The 23,259-nt window shown below is 33.7% G+C and overlaps 1 protein-coding gene across 2 annotated transcripts in view; it reads right to left on the bottom strand.

The window, feature by feature from the left end:
• The window catches only part of LOC149807568 (uncharacterized), a 42,229-nt gene extending 19,004 nt beyond the window's left edge, over positions 1 to 23,225 (bottom strand). The window contains exons 1-7 of one of the 2 annotated variants that reach the window (XM_089967906.1): positions 23,103 to 23,225; positions 17,335 to 17,478; positions 15,583 to 15,666; positions 10,925 to 11,004; positions 9,677 to 9,730; positions 4,934 to 5,026; positions 1,282 to 1,394 (exon numbers count right to left, since the gene is read on the bottom strand). In XM_089967906.1, the coding sequence (XP_089824032.1) occupies positions 1,282 to 1,394; positions 4,934 to 5,026; positions 9,677 to 9,730; positions 10,925 to 11,004; positions 15,583 to 15,666; positions 17,335 to 17,478; positions 23,103 to 23,111 (577 nt within the window). In that variant the 5' untranslated portion in view covers positions 23,112 to 23,225. The remainder of the gene's footprint in view (positions 1 to 1,281; positions 1,395 to 4,933; positions 5,027 to 9,676; positions 9,731 to 10,924; positions 11,005 to 15,582; positions 15,667 to 17,334; positions 17,479 to 23,102) is intronic. The other variant, XM_089967911.1, reaches the window with a different exon arrangement.
• Positions 23,226 to 23,259: the final 34 nt, after the last annotated feature.

Raw genomic sequence — 23,259 nt, 5'->3', positions numbered from 1 at the left:
GTATAAATACACAGATAGCCTACAGAGGGTAATGTAACACAATACACAATGTATATTCATCAATATGGGATGTCTGCTACTAAATAAACATATTTATTCTCATTTTCAATTACACTTGTCAGAAACGGCCTTCTGAGTCAGCTACAATTTATATAGGTAAAGCACTAATAAATTTATGTGATCATAAACACAAATACTAAAGCCACAGTAGTACACCATAAAATATAGGTAACAGTGACATTTTGTTTTAATGGTGTAATGGCAACACACATTCCCTCACCAAGTTTCATCAATTTAGGTATAACAGTATATATACAGGATGCTAAAACCCATTTGGTCATGAACTAAATGCAAACCCTAAATCAGTGAACTATGAAATGTAGGTCACAGTGACATTCCTTTATGGTAAGGGTGTAGTATAACAGGGATACATACAATCATATAGTTTGATGATTCTATCATGAACAGAGCTTGAGAAATAAACTTAAACCACAAAATGTAACCAAAGTAGTGCATCATGAAATATAGGTCACAGTGACCTACATTAGTGATCAGGGTGAGGTACCATTGACGTGCTCCTGTCACCAAGTGTGATGATTCCAGGAATAACAGTATTTATAAGCAAAAACAACACCAAGTATGTAAAACTAATGTACATGCATGTACAAATTTAGCCTCCTCCCCTGGGAGTTGGTGCTATGAAACCTACCCCAAACTGATACCTAGGACCTAGGAAGAAAGAATTGTTGAGATTCAGTGATGGTGTACAAATGTATATGCTTTTATCTGTGTGGATGGACCAACAGTACAATAGCTTACCTAGAGTTCATACAGAATTCTGAATGATAGGTTCAAAGACTTTTCACAAACTTTCAAAGACCACAAACATAGATTTCCAAGACCTATTTTTGCTAAAATTTTGTATACAAATTATGTTATATGAGAAAACAACAAATGCAAAGTACTACAATATTGTTTAATGATAAAATGAAACTGAATGTGTCATCAAAAGAAAGAAACCAGGAATACTTGACTACATCCAAATCTAACAACCTTGGACAATTTTTTTCGTGATTATGGAAAGAAATTAAAATGTTTGAGTTTATTTCAATTTTCAAAGACTTTTAAAGGCCTCAGGGTAATCTGCTCGATTTTCCCAAACTTTCAAATGCCTTGAAAATGCTACTTCATTTTTCCCAAACGGTCAAAGACCCTATGAACCCTGTTACCTCTACTTCATAGAGGTGAGCTATGATGGTTGTAAACAATGGAATACATTACCATTTTTTTCATCACCTTTCTGATTTCTGAGTGATCTAAGTTTCCAGTCTGCCCATCTATTGATGATGAATCCTATTACGTATAGGAACAGTCCAACGATGAATCGCGGGTCACTGAAAAACAAAATATCAAAAGGCATGTTATTATCATACCCTACATTATTATACCCAATTACATGTAGTAGTAAACCAATAAAAGGGAAAGTTGGTCTACTCTTTTATATATGAAGGTTCATGTTCAGGACCTACAGCTATTAACTTGTTAATTAAGTTAGGATGGTATATGGTACTTTTTTCCTGTTTGTTCATGTAATTTGTGAATGTGTTTGTACATTCAATAACTACACCCTCGAAATGGACCCAATGTTACCCAAACTCTTAAACATTGCTATGTGGATATATTTTAACAAAAGTAACTTGACCATGTCAAATTAATGACACTAAAAGAAGGTAAACATGACCCAGTTTTATTCTTCAATGACTTCTGCAGTATCAGGTATCCAATTGTTACACCCTCAATATATTGGGTCTTATTTCACTTACACTGTACACTTCAAGTGGTATATAGATAAATTTCAATAAGAGTAACTGAACCATTCAAAAATGAAGTGAATTCGACCATTATTTACATGCCTGTGTGACTGTTAAAAGTTTTAGTTGTTTATTATCCTTATATTTGACTCTGTTTCACTTTCTATCAAGAAAATTGGCACATGGATGCATTTCTTGAAATTTAACTAAATCCATACCAAAAGCAGGTAACTGTGACTTAATTTTCATGCTTTAATTCCTGCTGTGTTTTCTGCATATTTATTAACTGCATCCTCAGTATCCTGAAACCTATTTCACCTACACATGAAATGGATATATGGATGTATCTCAAAGAAAGTAACTCAACTATACTAAAAGCAGGTCACTTTAACCTAATTTTCTTGCTTGTGTGAATTTTGTTTATTTCCTCCATACCAGTCAGTATATTTTTAGAGACTCCAAATGTGCATCTGTTGGCACTGACATTCATGTTTAGAACTAAACACCACATTCATATTTGTTGGACAGAATTGTTTTTTAGTGCAAATGGACTTAACTGAGTTAATGATAGTAAACTTTAGACTCCTCTCCCCCCATCCCAACAAATAATGGTCTTCATTAACATGTACAAATGTAAATTGTATACACAATTCTATATAAGGAAAGCAAATATTCCAAATATAGAACACAAGTGGAGATGGGTCTGATATCAAGCTCATCCATTTTGAAGGAAAAATTCAACAAAATCATCATTCTGTATTTTAAATATTGTCTCAAATACACCTATCCTTCATTTATTCTTGAACCCTCTCATAAAATGGGTTTAGGCTTGGATTCCATTTTTTTCCTTAGAAAATAACAAAAGGCAACAATGCATGCACCTGTACCTAGTAGTTCAGTACAATGCAGAACTATATAACAGAATAGTACATTGGTTCTTTTTTCTTTCTTTGTTAGGAAATAAAAACAATCAAACAACCAGAAAATAAAATAAATCAACTTTACAAAGGCTGGTCCCAACACAACAATCTATAGCAGACAAAAAACTATAGAATATACATAACATACATGGACAGTAGGAAGATCACAAGCCATGATCACTGAAATAGGGACCATGTTGTGGAAACTATCCCGAGACAGATATGCCAATGGGTGGCAGTACGTAACATGTAACAAGATATTTAGTATTTCAAAAACAAAACTTAAAATTTAGGTATAGAGAAGGAAACAGGGGACTGTGAATGCATGAACCTTGGAGTATGACTCTTAGATCAACCCAAGCAAATAAAAATGATTTAATAAATAAGTTTTCTTACAAATTTTGTTTGGAGTCTTTTACTGGATAAACAACACATAATATTAGGAGTGGGAACAAAAGCACATAAAAGCTATTGAATGGTTCAAAAAAAGGTATGGGGGGGGGTCACAACCGAGGCTTTTAGCTTATTATAGCTATAGGTTGAGGGTATGATTACAAATACAATATCAAAATTATATGCCAGTTTTTGTTGAACATGAATAAAATCATGATGACAACTGGCAAATGAAACCTTGATATATTGATTATTTTATGATAAAAAATGGTAGTTAATGCCAAGAAATTTGAATCAACATCATAAAATTAAATAAGATGTCATACATTTTGTTAAATTGTCTGAATAATACAAATCTTTATAGACCATAAAATAGCGAAATAAAATATATGAAATGTTAGTAATGCCTACTAGTGTCAAATGACTGCCTAAGGGATACCTGCAAGCATTACTATGAAAATGAACTTTTGATCTCTAACTGGCGGAAGTGCTGACTGCATTGTTGCAATCAAAGAAAACTTGACCTGTACTCCATTATCAAATTAATTAGTCTTCTTTATCAAATAAAATACAGGGGAGAATAAAAAGGTTAAAAGGCATGCGAATCCTGTTTGGGTAAGAGCTGAGCGTGGTCGTGGTTGTGTGTTAAGTCAACTCATTTCATGGTCGTGTGTTAAGTCAACTCATTTCATGGTTGTGTGTTAAGCCAACTCATTTCATGGTCGTGTGTTAAGCCAACTCATTTCATGGTCGTGTGTTAAGTCAACTCATTTCATGGTCATGTATTAAGTCAACTCATTTCATGAGCGTGTGTTAAGTCAACTCATTTCATGGTCGTGTGTTAAGTCAACTCATTTCATGGTCGTGTTAAGTCAACTCATTTTATGGTCATGTGTTAAATCAACTCATTTCATGGTCGTGTGTTAAGTCAACTCATTTCATGGTCATGTTAAGTCAACTCATTTTATGGTCATGTGTTAAGTCAACTCATTTCATGGTCGTGTGTTAAGTCAACTCATTTTATGGTCGTGTGTTAGGTCAACTCATTTCCATTGACTAAACAAAAACTGAAAACACTAAGTACATGTACCATAATTAAGTATCCAACATTAATCATTTACCAGGCTCATTTGCAAATGTAGTCAATGGTAGCAAAGGAAACATGCAAGGTTTGCTCAAGGGTGACCAAACATTTTACTTTAACTTGGAATGAAATTACAGCTTCAGAATTTTACCAATATAACAATAAAAAGTTTTAAAACTCATGTTTCGACATTTTTACTAAATTACCATCACTCAATTTTGAAATGAAGACTCTTGTTTTATTTTCTTAACATACAGTAGCACTACATATCCACATTTATATGCAAAAAGCATTGATGTAATTCACAATATTTTCGCTGGTACACATCTGTATGTTGAAGCTACTTGGAGTTATGTTTTAAATGATCTTTCAGATACTGCATATATTTAAAATAACATAATTTATACAAAAAAGTGATGAACTTTATTAGAGAAATCTACTGACAATCATTCCAGATGTGGTGATTAAACAAGTATTCAACCACTCAACAGACCCCTCTCCTGTTTGTACTGTTGATGTCAGTCTCTCATTAATGCCATGATCTGTGTTTCTGGAGTTTGTCATGTGTGAGTTACTAAGGAAGAAAAATGTATGATTATTTGCTACAATGCACACAGTACTAGAGATCTTTCTTTAACCCTTTCATGACTGCTGGAGATCAGTAAAAAAAAACGTCCAAAATGCTGCAGGCTCCAGTAAATGGTGGAGATCTGTATGGTACTTACTAATAGTAATTACTATCATACTCAGCATTTCCCACAAAATCACCATTCACAAAGTGAAACAGACAGTTAGGAATGAATCCACCAAGTGTGATCCTGAAGCAAAATAAAAAGACATGAAGATAACAACAAAGCAAAGAAAATTAGACTTTTCTTTCTAATTTATCAATGTTAGACAATGCATGCTATGTATTATATAAACTTGCATATAAATTGAGCCTAACTTGCATAATAAAATAAATATAAATCAAGTTCAACTTGCATATAGAGCCCAACTGTAAACAACATATAACTTGATCTGCTGTTGCATCATGAGCTGGCACATTAGGGTCTCTGTTGTTTGTTCGCCTGACAGCTCCTAAAAACCTGCGTAGTCCCAGATCTGCTAAAACATTATGCAATGACACATCAGGGTATGTGCAGTTTGCAGTTGGACTCGACATTTGAGCACATATTGTAGGCTGAATTGCACATCAGCACAATTGTGGCAATACAGTGCCAATTAAATAAGAAGTTCTAAAACTCCAAGGGTAAAAATACTATTCGAATCTTAAGGAAGATGTTCACTTAAAAATAGACACAAACATACATTTCCACAAAATATATAATCAAAGGAAAATGTGTTAAAACTTCTAAGAAGTACATGTATGTAAAATAAAAGATAAAGGTAAAATCCTTCAAATATTGAGTCAGCATATTTTTGTGAAAGATTATTTTAGAAAGTACAAGTTTTATTCTGATGGTATATTGTCCAAAAAGGTTCTTAAAAAATTTCACAGGGTGGAAGTTGAAATATTGGGGAAAGATATTTTCGACCATCAGAGGACACTGGTAATGCATGCACTCTGGTCCAAGTTCACCTTTCAAGTGCCATGCATGGGATAGGTATGTGTGTCCTATATGCATGCAACATGATGAATGCCACCTCATCTCTTTAGTTTGTTCTATATAAGGGGCATCACTGTCCAACAATGGGAATAATGTTCCAAAGCTTGTTTGTGGAGGTCTGATGCCATATAAAGCCACTCTTTGAAATTTTCTATACAGAAACAGGTGAATGCATGTACACAAATAATGTTGTACATATTCTAATTGTCACAGAATTGTATAAATCCTTTTATTTATTAAATACATGTACTCGGGTTTCATTTTTTTGTGTACATCGATACCTGAGGGTGATTTATGTATATTGTACAATATTTCAAAATAGTGAGTTCGGTTCATCCTATGCGACATGTGCAAAGTGCTTTCAATGGGAAAAACTGAATGCTTCCAGCGCACAGACAATGTATGACGACTTTGTGTATAAATGCCTCACTGTAAGATTAAATCTACACATTACGGAACGTCTTGTCAGTGAGCAGTCTACATTAAGAACTTGCACATCTCCAGCTGTAGAGCTGACCCAAGTGATCACAGAACGACCAGAGTGGTCGGACTGACCCGAGTGACCAGAGTGATCCGAGTTATCGGAGTGATCAGAGTCAATGTGGTGTCAGCTGCAGAGCTAACCACAGAAGTTGACCATAGCAGCTGTGAAGCTGAACCATAGCAGCTGTAGAGCTGAATAAACGGTGTTGCTGGTCGAGTAGCAGGTGATTGGGCATAGCTGACTGAGATTGGTGGGTGCTGACTGCTTGATTGACCAACCTGGAATACTAGTGGCTTGATTGGCCAGTGTGACTGGTAGCCGAGTGTGCTGGTGATGGAGTGTGTAACTCCAATCATGTAATCTTTTAGCTGTGGGGTAATTTTTGGGGTTTGTAAAACCCAGTGTGTTTTTGGGACTGTAAAGATAACTTGTATATCTGTCCCTTTTGTTTACATAATTTCACTATTTGAGTGAATACATTTTACAATATGAGTAAAATATTACATTTGTTTTACTATTTGAGTAAAACACATCAATCTTTTCATTGTGAAATCACTGTAAATCATTCACCCCTTATCCTTTTACTCTGTAAGATCATTTATCTGTATTTTCATTATTAAGTCCGTGCATTTTATGTTAATTGACCCAATATCTGGATCATATACATGCACATATTAATCATAATTAATTGCTCATTCAAGTTATTCATTATTAAACATTGTATTTGTATCACCATCAAAAGTGTTCTGTTGTAAATATGAAATCCCACCCGGTTATCTTGTTACACTAATATACCAACAAATTTGAATTTGTTAAACATTTCTATCCTTGGCACTAAATAGAATAAGAAGTCTTTCAGGCAAAAAACAACATCAATACAATCATCTACTCAGGAGAACAGAACAAAATTTGCAAAATATCCACCATTTTGACTATATTGAGGTCAAATCAACATAATTTTTTATTTACAATCAGAAACACATCATAAGAAGTCTTTGTAGTGAAAACCCATGTCATTACAACCATCTGTTCAGAACTAAACAAGAATTACAAGATGGCCACCATAGTGGTGGACTCCACATCATTTACACTTAAAAACACCCACATATTATAGGAAGTCCTTTGGTGAAAACACCATGCAGAAATGACAATCCATTAAGAAGAAGCTGTCATAAATTTTTTTTCAAGCTGCTGGAGGCCTAATTGGCACAGGTTTCATTTCATGTGTGACCATGTACACAGAACAGAATATTTTCATTTTTAATAAAAAATGATGATGTCAATACCAAGTGAAATCAATAAAACCATCCATTGAGAAGGAACAGCAATAACAAAATTTTCAATATGTCTAGCATTATGGCTATGTTGGTAGTCAAATCGGCGCTGCTTTTCATTTAGGACCACCTACATATTCTAACAAGTATTTTAGTGAAAACTACATGGCAACATGGATTTCTGATATGACCATTGGCAACCATATTGAATGTCTGACAGGCACAAACTACACATAGAACCCACTAGACCTCTGAGGGAAAAAAATGTGTGTGAAGTTTCATGACTTTCCTTATAGTAGTTGCAATAAGAAATAAGTGCTAAAGGAGGATGGACAATGGAACGACAAAGGACCACTGCATAAGCTCTGTAATCTTTCACCAGCTAATAAAATGAAAGCATGATCCAGAAAAAATTTAAACGTACTTCAGTAACTTTTAAATAATTACATGCAACAAATATGCCTAAAATATGCGAATTTGGTCTAAATTTGGGTGATTTATAAAAATATAAACTTATATACAGTATTTAACATAACACTTGCACTGTGCATTTAAGAAATTATTTGGGTAAATTTGGGTGATTTTCAACAATATAAACTGATATACAGAATTTAACATAATACTTGCACTGTGCATTTAAGAAATTATTTGGGTGATTTTCAACAATATAAACTGATATACAGAATTTAACATAATACTTGCACTGTGCATTTAAGAAATTATTTGGGTAAATTTCATTAAGATAATGCTCATCCAAATAAGAAACACCTATTATATTATAAACAATTCCGCAATTACATAGCACTAATATTAGAGTTAGCTCCCTTGGTCTTATTGTACCCTCCACATTGGAGATGCAGGACTCGGGTTACTAATTCAGTTCCCATAGTAAACCTATGCAAACACCATGATATTAAAAATTCAATAACTTTAAATTTCTGAATGCTCATGATCAAACCTATATTTATCAGTATAGATAAAAACTGGACAACAGCTTTTGGGTAGAGAAAAGGATATGAGCCGCAGGCTTTTCTTGACCTACATGTGTTTGAAACATGTGCTTTCAATTCTGCACCAAAGAGTCAGGTGCATATTTTCAGTAACAAGTGTTCCAAACTCAAGACAGTTAAAGAACTGAAATTCCATCAAGAAAACAATGTCTCTTTTTTTTAAAGTTACAACTAGGATAAGCTCTCAAAAGATTATTTTTCCTACAAAATAACTTTAATTATTAATCAATCCTGGCCACCCAAACCCATATATACTCTATTTTATGTTCACCCATTTCCAAACTGGTTCCCATTTTTCCATACAGTTAGTTGTTGTTGAGGGTTTAACGCCATTTTCAGCACAAGATAGGTTATATATAGCGGCCAGTATTAATGGTGGAGGAAGAACCTGGGAAAAACCCAGCAAGAACCACCAACCCATGAAAAGCTACTGGCAAACTTTCTACCCACATTGGCTGAGCCCTAGACTTGAACCCATGCAGACAGAGGTGAGATGGCAGTGATCCTTAATGGTGAGTGCTTTAGACTACTCTGCCACTCGGGGCCCCCATGCAATTAATACCGCGTGTCCTGAATTGTCTACCGCTGAATAAAGCATATCATATCCAAGAAGAATATCATATCCAATACAATTCATTTTGAGACTGACTGAACTAAGTTAAATGGTGATGAGACATGCCTACTGGCAAGTTCCACGAAAATCAGAACGTTTCAGGTGGATTTAACCCTTGTCACAGACATTCCTGAGGACAAAACAAATGTGTGTTCAGCAGCTACTTTCCTCCCATGGGTATCCCAGGATTGAGAAATGTGTGATCAATAAAGGACATTTTTCTTCAAGTTTTTACACAATTAGTGTGATACACATTGATTAAAGCACATGCAGGTATCCTGTTGAATACAGTATTTTATGCAGAAAACTGGCTGGCTGAATTCCCTTTAAAACAGCTCTAAGAATTATTAATTACACAAAATGTTAATATTCCATGGTTCATAGGTTGTCTACAATATAATTTGTCACTGGAGTAAAAATAGTTACTGACTGATATTCATCAATTTCATGTACTTCAACAAATTCAAAGTTTCTTACCCAAATGCAACTTTGGAACTTTTGTATCTCATCATCAATGGGTGAAGAACACCTCTGCAAAAAGGTGAAGATGCAAATTAATTTATAATCATTGCAGCATGTCATTATGCTTTTTTTTATTCATTTGTTTCCATCTCCTCTCATGTATCCTAATCTTACTGAGAATTGTAGGTACATATGCTTAAACAAATTAGCAAATCTAAGGGGATACATAGCTTTCTTAGGTAATGGGCTAACAAATCAAGGGCAATACATACCTTTCTTGAGTAATGGGCTAATAAATCTACGGCAATATATACTTGTATAATGGGCTAACAAATCTAGGAGGATATATACCTTTCTTGGGTAATGGGCTAACAAATCTAGGGGGATATATGCCTTTCTTGGGTAATGGGATAATAAAATGGGGGCAGCATATATATCTTTTCTGGGTAAATGGGAATAAATCTTTCAAGTCCATCATATGGGAAGAAATAATTTTGATCAATAGGAAATACAATTTTCATGAGTAACTTTCTCTAACTGGGATGTCTGCATTATTTTAAAATGTTATATTGGGACAGAAATCCATTTACATACTGATTGGTACCTATTTTTGGCCCTCTTGAGGACCCTTCAAAAGATACCTTGCACCCAAATCATATTCCAAGGTTCAAAGACTCTATCTGATGCACCTTTGTAGCAATTACCAGTGCCCAGTATTAAAACAATATTGTATTAATATGTTTAAATATGGATAAGAATAAAGTATTACTGACAGTTTTACTTCATGATTAAAATCATATTGCAGAATGTTAAAATGAGGATAACAAGTATGTACAGATGGTACTGACAGTTTTACTTAACCAATAAAATCATTTCAGAATGTTAAAATAAGGATAATAATCATGTATTTAATGGATGTTACTGACAGTTTTAGAAGTTACAAACGTCTGTTTATACTGACTCCCTGAACACATTAACCATATATGCTATTGGCAACAATACCATCAGCATACGGTATATACGTGGTTGTAAGTGGAGTCCAACTGCAAACAGTGAAGATTCTGATTTGCCATAACATAATGCACTCACATTGTGCGATGACAGATCTGGGTCTATGCAGTTTGCAGTTGATCTCAACTTATATGTGTGAAAATCCAGTAAATATCATCAAATCATTAATTACATGATTTATTACAATATATTGCCATCTATAAACATGAGGCAAACAACTGCATCAATGAAATATGTTTAATTTGTAATTACCTGTGTAAGTAATGGCACAACCAAAGAGCAAGGAAGACATAATTGGCATATCCTCTGGCTTTGCCATAAAGGAAGAAAACCTGAAAATTAAAAGTTTTAACAGACCCTGTGAATTTACTATTATTCACACTGTTTCATTTTTTGTGGATTAGATATTTTCCACAAACCGCAAATTTATATATCAACAATTATCTGTAAAGACAACTGGACACCTTTCCCCTCTTATATTTGATCATATTTTGATCAGGTTTCGCATGTAAGCTTTTATTAACAAGATCTTGGACAAGTCTGATTTACGAGTAAAATCCACACATTAAAGAGGTGATCTTGCATCTGATTGACTGAGCTTATGAACAAGCTAGATTCTATATTTCTGATCACATTTTTATAAAATTTGTTATGCAAGCTTGTATCATCAAGATCTCACACAGGTTTGATTATGAGTGAGATCCACACATATTAATGTGGTGATCAGATGGTGGGAATCAAATCTGCAACCTTCTTTTCCAACACCCTAAACATAACTCTCTTGTGTTGGAATTTCAATGGTTTCGATGTTATAATTCCAGATGTGGAGCTGCAGGTGAGGAATGAAAGACCCAATAATCCTGCTGGTTGCACAGATTAACTCCCTTTATAATGACCAGTGAGTAAATGTTTTATAATGGTGAGTTGTTTAAGAGTTTCTAAGTTATAAATCAGGATTTGGTCCCTTGGGACTGAGAGAGAATGCTGTTGGTACAAATGACATGTCCATTCTATGCCAAGAATGTAATCCTATATATATAGTCTATATATGGAGAATGTTGCGTCTATGTAATCAAGGTTTTTCTTTCTCCTCCACAGATTCAATACATGTGTGAATTTACATTCAAAGACTGACACATGTCAACCACCCAGCCAAGCGATAAAGTCCCACTTGGGCTTCTTATTCTTTTTGACCTTTGGACCCTAAATTGATATGGTTTTTAATGCTTCAAGTGCAACCTTTCACAAACTCTGGTAACTGTAGATTGTGGAGAAAATGAGTTATGGTCTGTAAATGATATGAGACAGACACATGGATGGACATGAGAACATAATCTAAGTTTTAATTTAAAATAGTCAACATTCAGTTTTAGTTGTATCTCAGTGTCTGTCTTGCAGAGGAATCATCAGTGAATGCTCTTTCTCTGACACAAATAAAACAATATAATTTAATATTTACAAAACATTTTACTGGGGTTTTTTCATCTGAAAAATAAAAAGTACTGGTCCAGGAACAAATATTCCATTATTGTTTAAAATCCAGATTTTTTTAAGAGAAATAAGTGAAGGTTTTACCTGTCAAGTTTTTATATCTCTATCTTTATTATGGTATAAAGTAGAGTGTGTGTGTGATTTGGATTTTTAACATAGCTTTAACAATTTTTCAGTTATATTTCTAAAATGTCTGCAGTGTAGCAGTTTATAGTGATGTCTAATAAAGAGGCACACATGTAGCATGATGTCCCATCCAGTCACATTATCCTGACACCAGGCCGACCAGTCCTAATTTAAACTCTTAATGCTGAGTGCCAAGCAAGGCAGCTACTAGTACCATTTTTATAAGTCTTTGGTATGATTTGGCCGGGATCTCCTGCATCCTAGGCAGACACTTAGGCCACCGAACATTCCATATAAAGTTTAATTATGGGTATGTTACAGTGAATTGGATCATCAGGGGTTCTGACAATCAAAGTATCTGAGCAGACTATAATTCAATATTTTCTCACTATAACAACCCCAATATAATGCTAGCCCTTTTAAAAATACAACTAATGTCATTAATCCCGTTTATCATTGATATTAATATTTTTCACTTAAGTTCAGTTATTTGCAAATGAGAAACAAAGAGATTTCGCCTCAGTAAATACCTTATTTTATGTTTTTTTATTAATTATTTTGACACAACATTGTTATAATTTCTCTCAGGATAAAGCTTTCGAACTTTATCGTAGTTCACCATTATGACTCCCATGAACATCATTCAAAAGAGAAGCACAGTAGTTTGAGGATATGCTGTTTTGATATAGTTGCAATAAGCTGAATTCAGTAAGCTTTCCACACATATTTTGGAAAAACAGATTACTTTGATTCTATAATAATCATGATATATTAAATTATTTGCTATGTGCAACTCTAAACTGTATTAACTTGGTTAGTCATGTATGTATGGATCTATGACAATGACTGTAAGATGGTTAACCCTACTGGCAAAAGTCTGAGATACAAAACACAAACTAGCATGATGTCTAATTTTAAATCATTGTAAAATCATGTATTATCACATTTTCAATTATCTGCTTAACACTACATGCATAAAGTCAAGAAAAAACACATGCCTTGTTAAATATATAAAGTGTTTATGTCAAAGATGTGTTAAAGTGTGCGGAATCAGATAATATCTATAGATCAATCAATAGTTTCTGCTAACCAATCAATTATCAATTAATAATAAATTAATTTGCATCTGTCTTGCCAAAACTGGACCTAATTTTTCTACAGCAAATAGACGCTGACTGTAAACAAATATTGTTTAGCATAATTATAATACAACACTGTAGACATTAATATCACAGCTTTGGTTGACACAATACTGTAAGACTGTTAGACATAATATCACAACACTGGGTGACATAATCATAACACAACAATGTTAGACATAATATCACAACACTGACTTAACATAATCATAACACAACACTGTTAGACATAATATCACAGCACTGGTTGACATAATCATAACACAACACAGTTAGACATAATATCACAACACTGACTTACATAATCACAACAACACTAGCAGACATTAATACCACAACACTGTCTGACATAATAACATAACACTGGTAGACATTAATATCTCAACACTGGTATATATCTGACAGTCATTCATTTCCATCACTTACAAATGCTATGTCCATTTTGGTAAATGACTCCCAACATGCAAAAGAAAACTTTTAACTTGCATTCCCTGCAGATTTAAATCCATGTAGATACTAGTACTAAAAGAACAAAAACTATACCCTTTTCAATCTGACCGTTCTACATTAAAAACAGAGTCCTTTTAAAGAACGCATTAGTTAAAGTTATTGTTTAAAATTTACTACACCACTTCCTCAATAACACGCAAATCCATTTATAATGCGGGGTCAGGCATGGATCCCATTTTTTTCACTAGAAATTACCAGAAGACTGGCCCCAGTTTGTTGAACTTGAAGAAAATCGTGATCACAATTGGCAATTGAAACTTTGACATATCGCTTTTTTTATTGTCAAAAATGGTAGATAGGACCTGAAGATTTTTTAAAATCTACATTATGTAATTGTCAACTTTTAATAAGAAGTCATACATTTATTTACATACATTCTTAGTATACTGTAAATAACGATATTCAACAAAAATTTTATAATGAAAATGCCACTCATACCTCCTGGAGGCAGTACTTTAATACAAAAAACCAATTAAATAAAATAAAACTTCTTATTTTTAGTGGTCCCTTGGTAACTCATGCCCCTGTTTATAGCATGGTCTATGCTTTTGGACCATGTTGTGTGCGAGTTAATGAGTGAATGGATAACAGTCAACAGCCAGCATTATGATGCTTTGATTGCATTTAAACTGCTTATCTGCAGTAAATCGCCAATCTATGTAATAGTATGGTGTCTGAAATGGCTTAGAACTAAATTTTAACCAAAGCGATTTACAGAAATCAGAATTTATTAAATGGTTATTTTATTGAAAGTGACCATTCTAGACCATATTGATTAATTGGTCATGGAAAGTAACCAATCTATACCATACTGATTAATTGGTCATTTCATGGAAAGTGATCAATCTAGACCAGGGGTGGGCAAACTATGTCCCGCAGCCTGCCAAGGGCTTTCATGCAGCCCGCCAAGGGTTTTCATGCAGCCTAGGAAGAAGTCATCATTCGCACTGACTCTGTTTATCAAATAAATGTGCTTCTTTTAAGTTTTCAAATATTAACAACATATTAACAACTGAAAATTAATTAGATGTTATTTAGAAAAACCTTTTGCTTTTGCTATTTCAAATATTAATTATTTTATTTAATGAACTATGTGGCCTGTGACAAGGTGTAAATTTGTTTATGCAGCACTTGTATTAGAAAGTTTGCCCACCTCTGATCTAGACCATTGGTTGTTTCATGGAAAGTGACCAGTCCAGACCATATTGATTAAATGGTCATTTTATGGAAAGTGACCAATCTAGACTATACTGATTAACTGGTCATGGAAAGTGACTAATCTAGACCATATTGACTAATTGGTCATTTTATGGAAAATGACCAATCTAGACCATACTGATTACTTGGTAATTTCATGGAAAGTGACCAATCTAGACCATACTGATTAACTGGTCACTTCAAGGAAAGTGACCAATCCAGACCATACCGATTAATTGGTTATTTCACTTAATGTGGCCATTCCTAGACCAAACTGATAAAATTCATCATTTCAGTGAAAGTGAGTAATGTTCAACCATATCCATTAACCTGAACATCACTATTATTGCATAATTTAATATCTACCAAGGTGCCTTGTTGTCTATCAAACTCTATTTTAGCACCTGGTTCACCAATAATGCTGTACAGAGCTCAGCTTGGACTTACTAGGAGGAAGAGCAGAACTCCAGGTGTGGCATCAGAAAGGATGTGACCCAGCCTCTGTGGAATAGCACAGCCCCAGTTACTGCTCTGTAACATAAATTGTACAAGGTGCATCTTAGGGACTTGCAATATTCTTGACACAATTAAATATAACATACTAAAGAAAAATAATTTAATATTGTAAAATTACTATTTTTCATGTGCCACCAGTTTCCAAGTAGTTCATGGTTACTACAACTCATGAACTTAAAAACTTGATGAACAAGGATTGAACAACTCAATGAACAATGATCCAACAACCCAATGAACAATGATCCAACAAACCAATGAACAATGATCCATCAACCCAATGAATGATGACCTATCAACCTAATGAACAATGATCCATCAACCCAATGAATGATACATATCAACCCAATGAACAATGATCCATCAACCCAATGAATGATGACCTATCAAACCAATGAACAATGATCCATCAACCCAATGAATGATGACCTATCAACCCAATGAATAATGATCCATCAACCCAATGAAGATGACCTATCAACCCAATGAACAATGATCCATCAACGCAATGAATGATGACCTATCAACCCAATAAACAATGATCCATCAACCCAATGAATGATGACCTATCAACCCAATGAACAATGACCCATCAGTGGAAACAATAAGAACCCTTACACAACCCATGAATAAAAGTACCAACATAAATATCTTTATATTTGCAAAACAATGAAAACTGATGATAAAACTGATCCATTCCAGAAATAATATTCACAGTAAAATTTCATATAATTTCCTTTTCTTGTAAAGAGTCCTTAAAGCATTACTCAGTACATTTTTTAAATGTAAAATTGCACATAACACTTACATACCTGAATATATTAGAATAAACTGAATTGACGAGTTTTACATCCATTAATGGTCTTTCAAATTTCAAACCAACATGCATCTTACTTACATATTAAAAAAAGACATTACTGCATGCTGAGAAACAAGGGTTCCAAAAGGATTTATATTGTTTGCTGTTGGACTTATAATCAAGTATATACAGTAGTTTAGCAGCTGAGGAAATTGTAGAAAACTGCTATAGACTAACTCAGCAGTGACTTGTTCATAGTATATTAGTATATTTAGCCTATCAACGGGCACCACCTTTTGGATATTTGCAAAGACTCTTCAAAAAAAAAATTGCAAGCTAAATTGACAAACAATGAGGACTGTCTGATTGGAAACTGCAGTTCAAGTGTTCTTGATCAAGTATGTTGTACAGTAAACAATGTCATTAATAACTAAACATATGTAATGGAATTTGGAATCTTTGAATAAAAAGCAGAATTTTGATCAGTAAAAATGATGCTACTAATTAAATCAATGTAATTTGTTTCCACAGTTTGCACAGCATTTTTCATACTTTACTGAACTTACAAATATAAATGGTCATTCCTTAAATGTCTTGAAAAATGATACAAATATAAATGGTCATTCCTTAAATGTCTTGAAAAATGATACATATATAAATGGTCATTATTAAATGTCTTGAAAAGTGATACAACTATAAATGGTCATTCCTTAAATGTCTTGAAAAAGTATACATATATAAATAGTCATTCCTTAAATATCTTGAAAAATATCTTGAAAAATGATACAAATATAAATAGTCATTCCTTAAATATCTTGAAAAATGATACAACTTAGCTAAAATAACAACAATGAATGCTAGTTTTTCTAAGAATGTGTTTTATTTACCATAGATTCATGTTTTCCATACGGAGCTGGTTTTACCCACTGAACAATGGCTGTAATGACGACTATCACTGCTCCTAGAATGATCAAGCCATAATGGACCCAGAATCTCCCAAGGTCTGCTTCATACAGCTTCCAGGGAAGGATCTACATAAATAGAATATTTGCAATTAAATTTTGTATAAGTTGTTACACTAGAGTGGTATTTATATAGGACAATTGATTATGCAGCACAATTGTCATGTCCCAGGAATAATTACAATTATCATAATATAGTATATCAATTCCAAAGGGTTGGCTAAGGTCATGGGGTTATATGTTGCAGCCTAATCTTGATAAAAATAAATCTTTTTTTAAATTTTGGAACTGGACTACAAAAGTTCTAAAGCACTCTCTGTTACGGATCACTGACATCTCACCTCTGTCTGCGTGGGTTCGAGTCTAGGATTCAGCCAAAGTGGGTATGTGAGAAAAATTGCCAGTAGCTTCTCTAAGGTCAGTGGTTCTTTCCGGGGTTTTCCCGGGTTCTTCCTCCACCATTAATACTGGCCGCCATGCATAGCCTATCATGTGCTGAAAAATGGCATTAAACCCCACAACAATAACAACAAAAGTTCTAGTTAAACTTAAGATTTTCTGACATACTGCTACTGTGGTGATATTAGTAACCTTAACTGATACGTTCCTGCTGACATTTTTTTTTTGTATGGAAAATATACAAATAAACCTACAACCATAAATTGCTCTTATACTTTTACTTCAGATAAGACATTTTTATCACATCACAGTAATAGAACTACAAACAAAAATCAGTACACTGCCATAGAAGGAGTGATTGCAATATCTGAGAAAACATTTGTCTATCAAGACAAATTGAGTACATTGTATCTGAGTGAATAAAACAATTAAAGAATTTGACAGATCTATATTTCAAAGGATCAATCATGTTAAAAGTCAACAACATTGACAAGTTGAATTCGCAATACAGATAATTATTCCGATTGAAACAACATAGATATCAAAACTGCTTGAGTATTAATTTTTGTTTTCTATGAAAAGTGGAACTCACTCTCAAATATGATAATTATGTATTTTGACTTTGATTGATTATATGGTAAACTCTAAAGAAAAAAGAGAACTTGGAATCAGATAATTAACTGTTGCAAGCAATATATTTTCATCTCCACCTTTGTTTACAATATTTAAATTAATTTCATATTTTCACCTGTATTGTTCTTAAGTGATCAAGTGAGTTAAGAAAATAAAAAGTTTATTTCATGTGGTCTTCAGTGGTTATCAGAGGTTTCGGCTCTTTCAGGTTGGGCCTGAGAGGTTCTGTCCATTTGCAGTTTCAGCCATTTTCAAGTTTGGCACCAGTCAATAAAATTCCAATGCCTCTTCCAATGAAACAATCATGAACTTCAAATCAGATTTTGATTTATTGTACTGTTTAAATATTTGTGTAACTTGAACAGAGACAAATTTATTGTACTGTCTGGACATTTGTGTAACTTGAACAGACAGATTTATTGTACTGTTTGAACATTTTTGAAACCTGAATAGAGGCAGATTTATTGTATATCTGAACATGTGTTACTTGAATACAGAGACATATTTATTGAAAACATATTTGTAACTTCAATATAGAAAAAAAGTTTCTTGTAATATCTTAACAATTTTGTAATTTGAATACAGAAACAGATTTATTTATTGCACTGTCTAAATACATTTCTAACTGTAATACAGAGACAAATTTATTGAACTGTCTAAACACATTTGTATTTGTAGTACAGATTTATTTTGAATGCATTATTTATTGGTGAAAACTAGGAACTATTTTTTATATAACTACTGGAGACATTTAAAAGATTGAGTGTCTGACAGTTTAAGCATTTTAGAATCCTAATTAAAGAAACATGTACAGGATTAATTTTAGGCTGTGTCCTTGTTCCACTGACTCTTATATTTCATATTTGGTGCAAGAAAGTTACCAATATGGCACGTGAAGATGCATAAAAAAGTACCCATATAATAAAATGATAAAAGATTTTTACAGTTGACTTTAGACTGACTCAACAGAATTCTACCCAAGCTAACAGATTAGTATGTGCTCAGTGCCATTCTATCAATTTCATTGGCGGTATAAATGTCTTACTGATTTGGATTACCTTAGGCACCAATCAAGAGCACATAGTCAATAGAACATTTAAGAGAAGATGAACTCGTGAGCAAAAACACTGCTGCCATTATGTGCAAAGTAGCATACATGGATAAAAAAACACGCAAACTCAAATGTCCAAAATATGGTTATTCAAGCATGAGGAATTCAAATCATAGTACTGAAGTCTCATGATAAGGGGTGTTGATAATTATCACATGTGACTGAATCATGGATTTATTAATTTTTGCAACAAAAATTCACTTTTCCAGCAAAATATGCAATTACTAAGTCACTGCTGAGTACAAATGATTCTTTGCAGAGTTAGCCTATAACAGTTTTCTGCAACTGCTCCATTGGCCTAGTAGTTAGAGTGCCTGCCTCAGATGCAGAAGGTCATGGGTTCGAACCCCGGCCGAGTCATACCAAAGACTTATAAAAATGGAACTAGCAGATGCCTCACTAGGCACATGTCTGCGGCATGATGTTCCAGTGCTAGATATCACTATAAAATGTCACACTGCAGACATTATAGCAATATGACTGAAATATTGTTAAAGCTATATTAAAAATCTAAATCACAAACACTACCAATTCCACATCTGCTAAACTACTATATATACATATATATATACTTGATTATAAGTCCAACTGCAAAAACAACATAGATCCTGACCCGCCATAGCATAAAGTGATTGCAAATCAAGGTCTATGTTGTTTATTGTACTGATCACTCTTAATGCATTATGCACCAGCAGATCTGGGTATGTGCAGTTTACAGTTGAACTTACAGGAAAGTATATATTATAGGTGTTCAAAATTCAGAACAAGGTTATTTTATTTTTCTGTGTTTTTGTTTATTGGATATTTAATGTAGCTTTAACAATTTTAGTCATATTACTATGATGTCTGCAGTATGAGAGTTTATAGTAATGTCTAAGTACTAGGGTATCATGCTACAGACATGTAGCATCATGTCCCACCCAGTCACATTATCCTGGGGGCCCCCGAATGGCCGAGTGGTCTAAAGCGCTCTTCGTTATGGATCACTGCCATCTCACCTCTGTCTGCGTGGGTTCGAGTCTCAGATTCAGCTAATGTGGGTATGTGAGAAAGCTTGCTGGTAGCTTCCCATGGGTCGGTGTTTCTTTCCGGGGTCTTCCTGAGTTCTTCCTCCACCATTAATACTGGCCGAACATGTATAGCCTATCGTGTGCTGAAAAATGGCGTTAAACCCTACAACAACAACAACACATTATCCTGACACCAGGCCAAACAGTCCTGACACTAACTTCTTAATGCTGCACGCCAGCTGCTAGTACCAATTTTTAAATGAATCTTTGGTATGACTTAACCGTGGTTTGAACCCACAACCTCCCACATCCAAGGTGGACACTCTAAGCACTTAGGCAACAAAAGCAGTGATTATTCTAACAAGGAACCTGTAGAAAATCACAGTCTGACTCAGCAATAACTGATTCAGAGTATATAGTACTGAAAAAGTGAATATTTTTTGATGAAGTTAACAATCAACCATGAAAGTACCTGTGAAAATATGTTTGAATTTCCTGAATGTACCAGAAACAGGTCAGGATATTTCCTACTCATGACCCAACTTTTTTAACCTGGTTGAGGCTACTGGGCCCCACCTTTACCCATTTGTGGAATAAACACTGACTTTTATTGTTTAATTACTTATTTATTCATTCAGAGTACAACAATCAGAACAATAATTTTTCTGGTGTGATTAGGCAGTGCTGACGACCAACCATATTTTTCCTTGTGAAATTATTTTCTCAATTTATGACAATATTTGACATTTATATCCTATAAAAGCAAAATCTCAAAATGTATTTGATTATTCTTTGTTTTTCCCAAAATTCAATGTGTAGCATATATATTATTTGGCTAAATGAAACTTAGGATGAAAAATTTATTGACATTGAACAGTTGACAGACTGTCTTTCTATCTTGTATCATGTATGTCATCATACATTTTCTGCTATGTTCTTATTACTTTATTAAAACTATATTTTTCAAATAATGAAAAATACGATTTCAATTCAGTTTCACAAATCACATTTTACAAATTTTAACATAAAAAAGATTTTACATTTCAAGATAAAGCTAGTTATTTTTTCTACTTAATTACCTGCAAGTATTAATTAAATACATATTACAACCTGATAATTATAAAATACCTGTATAATACCCATGATTCATCCAGCTAATACAATAGTGATGCATCAAAATTGTGCACATATTTCCTTTCAAACAGGTGTTGTCCATGCTCTGAATTTTATTCTTTTCAATAGTTTTGCCCAACAAATTTGGAAAGATTATTAGACACATCAGAAAAATAATGAATGTAAAAAAAAGGTGTACAAAGTATATTCTGGCAATTGTGTGAATGCTCTTTTTATGTCTTTCCTGTATCTGTATCTATCAATTATTTTCACATTAAGTACTCTTAGAATAAATGCTCAAGGAATTGATACATGCAAAGTGTTGCATCATGTTATAGTATTTGCAGATCATCCTGTTTGCTTGTAATTTCCTACCAATTTTGAAAACAATAGAATTTTCAATGATGTAAAAAAAAAATACACAAAATTAGTCATTTCATTCAAGTTCTAACCTGATTGTCTCAGTGTGTTGGCATTTATAATACAATAGGTGTTTCTTTAGTAACAATGTCATCATATTTGCATGGGCGAGTCTGTTTTCAAGCAACAGAGATGATGTGGTTCTCCCTCTTTGATACTTTCAATAATTCCATAAATTTTGAAGTTAAATTTCTTTGAAAACATATAATACAAGGGGTACCTCCTTTTTATTTGTACTACTTACTTTAGAATAATTTAAAACTAAACATTGGAAATACTGGACACAGACAACACAGGTTTTACTGATACAGACTAATCTAGAAACCAGAAATAAACAGTGAGCAGTCTACCTCCTCACTTTACAACAGGAGCTTCAGTTTGCTTTCAGACATCAATCAATCAACAGTGTTAGGGACCCCTTGGCAGCAATCAGGTTAGAAATTATAAATCAAATTATTCAATTTCTAAGCTTTGTGCACGTTTTATATGCTTGATGCTTTTCTTTTTTAAAATGGGTAGGTGGTACAAACAAATTGGAGGGTGTACGAATGCTTGAATAATGTGCCATCATTACTTGAGAGCAAAACAAAACAATCAAGATAACTTAAAACAGATGTTGAAAACTAATCCACATAAATAAAATCTTAATAACAAGACCAAAACATATGAGCATAGAAAGATACTGAAATGGTAATTTCTTTTCCTCTTAACTTTATAAACATAAATGTGCCAACTGATCATTTAAACCTCACGTTGCCAAAACCGTGCTCTTGGTCACTTCACTTGCACTCGGTTAATTAGCAATGCTTTGCTGAATTAGGCCGTATTCCTGTTTTGGAACTTTAAAGTGAATATCCCACAGTCAAGTCCTACAATGTATACGTCGTCGACCCTGATAATTGACGGGGGCGGGGGAGAGTAGGTTGACTAACTCAAGTCCACCGTGGAATTTATCCATTAAGCTCTACGTCATATAGCAGGTAACAAGTTTTTGGGCTCTGACTTACGTTGAACATTTTCAAAAGTGTCCAATTAAACGAATCTGTTCACGAACTTTAGGATGACAAAATCATGCATGATAATGTAGACATTACTCCTTGCACCAACCTTGTCAGGTGCGCGTGCACGTGTTTTTCTTAACTGTTTCGTAACCTAGGTATAGAT

The sequence above is a fragment of the Sinohyriopsis cumingii genome, chromosome 1 (genome assembly GCF_028554795.1).
Source record: "Sinohyriopsis cumingii isolate HCF-2022 chromosome 1, ASM2855479v2, whole genome shotgun sequence".
In the NCBI taxonomy this organism is placed as follows: Eukaryota; Metazoa; Mollusca; class Bivalvia; order Unionida; family Unionidae; genus Sinohyriopsis; species Sinohyriopsis cumingii.
The sequence above is the reverse complement of the archived record's forward strand: the minus strand, read 5'-3'. Positions and strand labels throughout refer to the sequence as shown.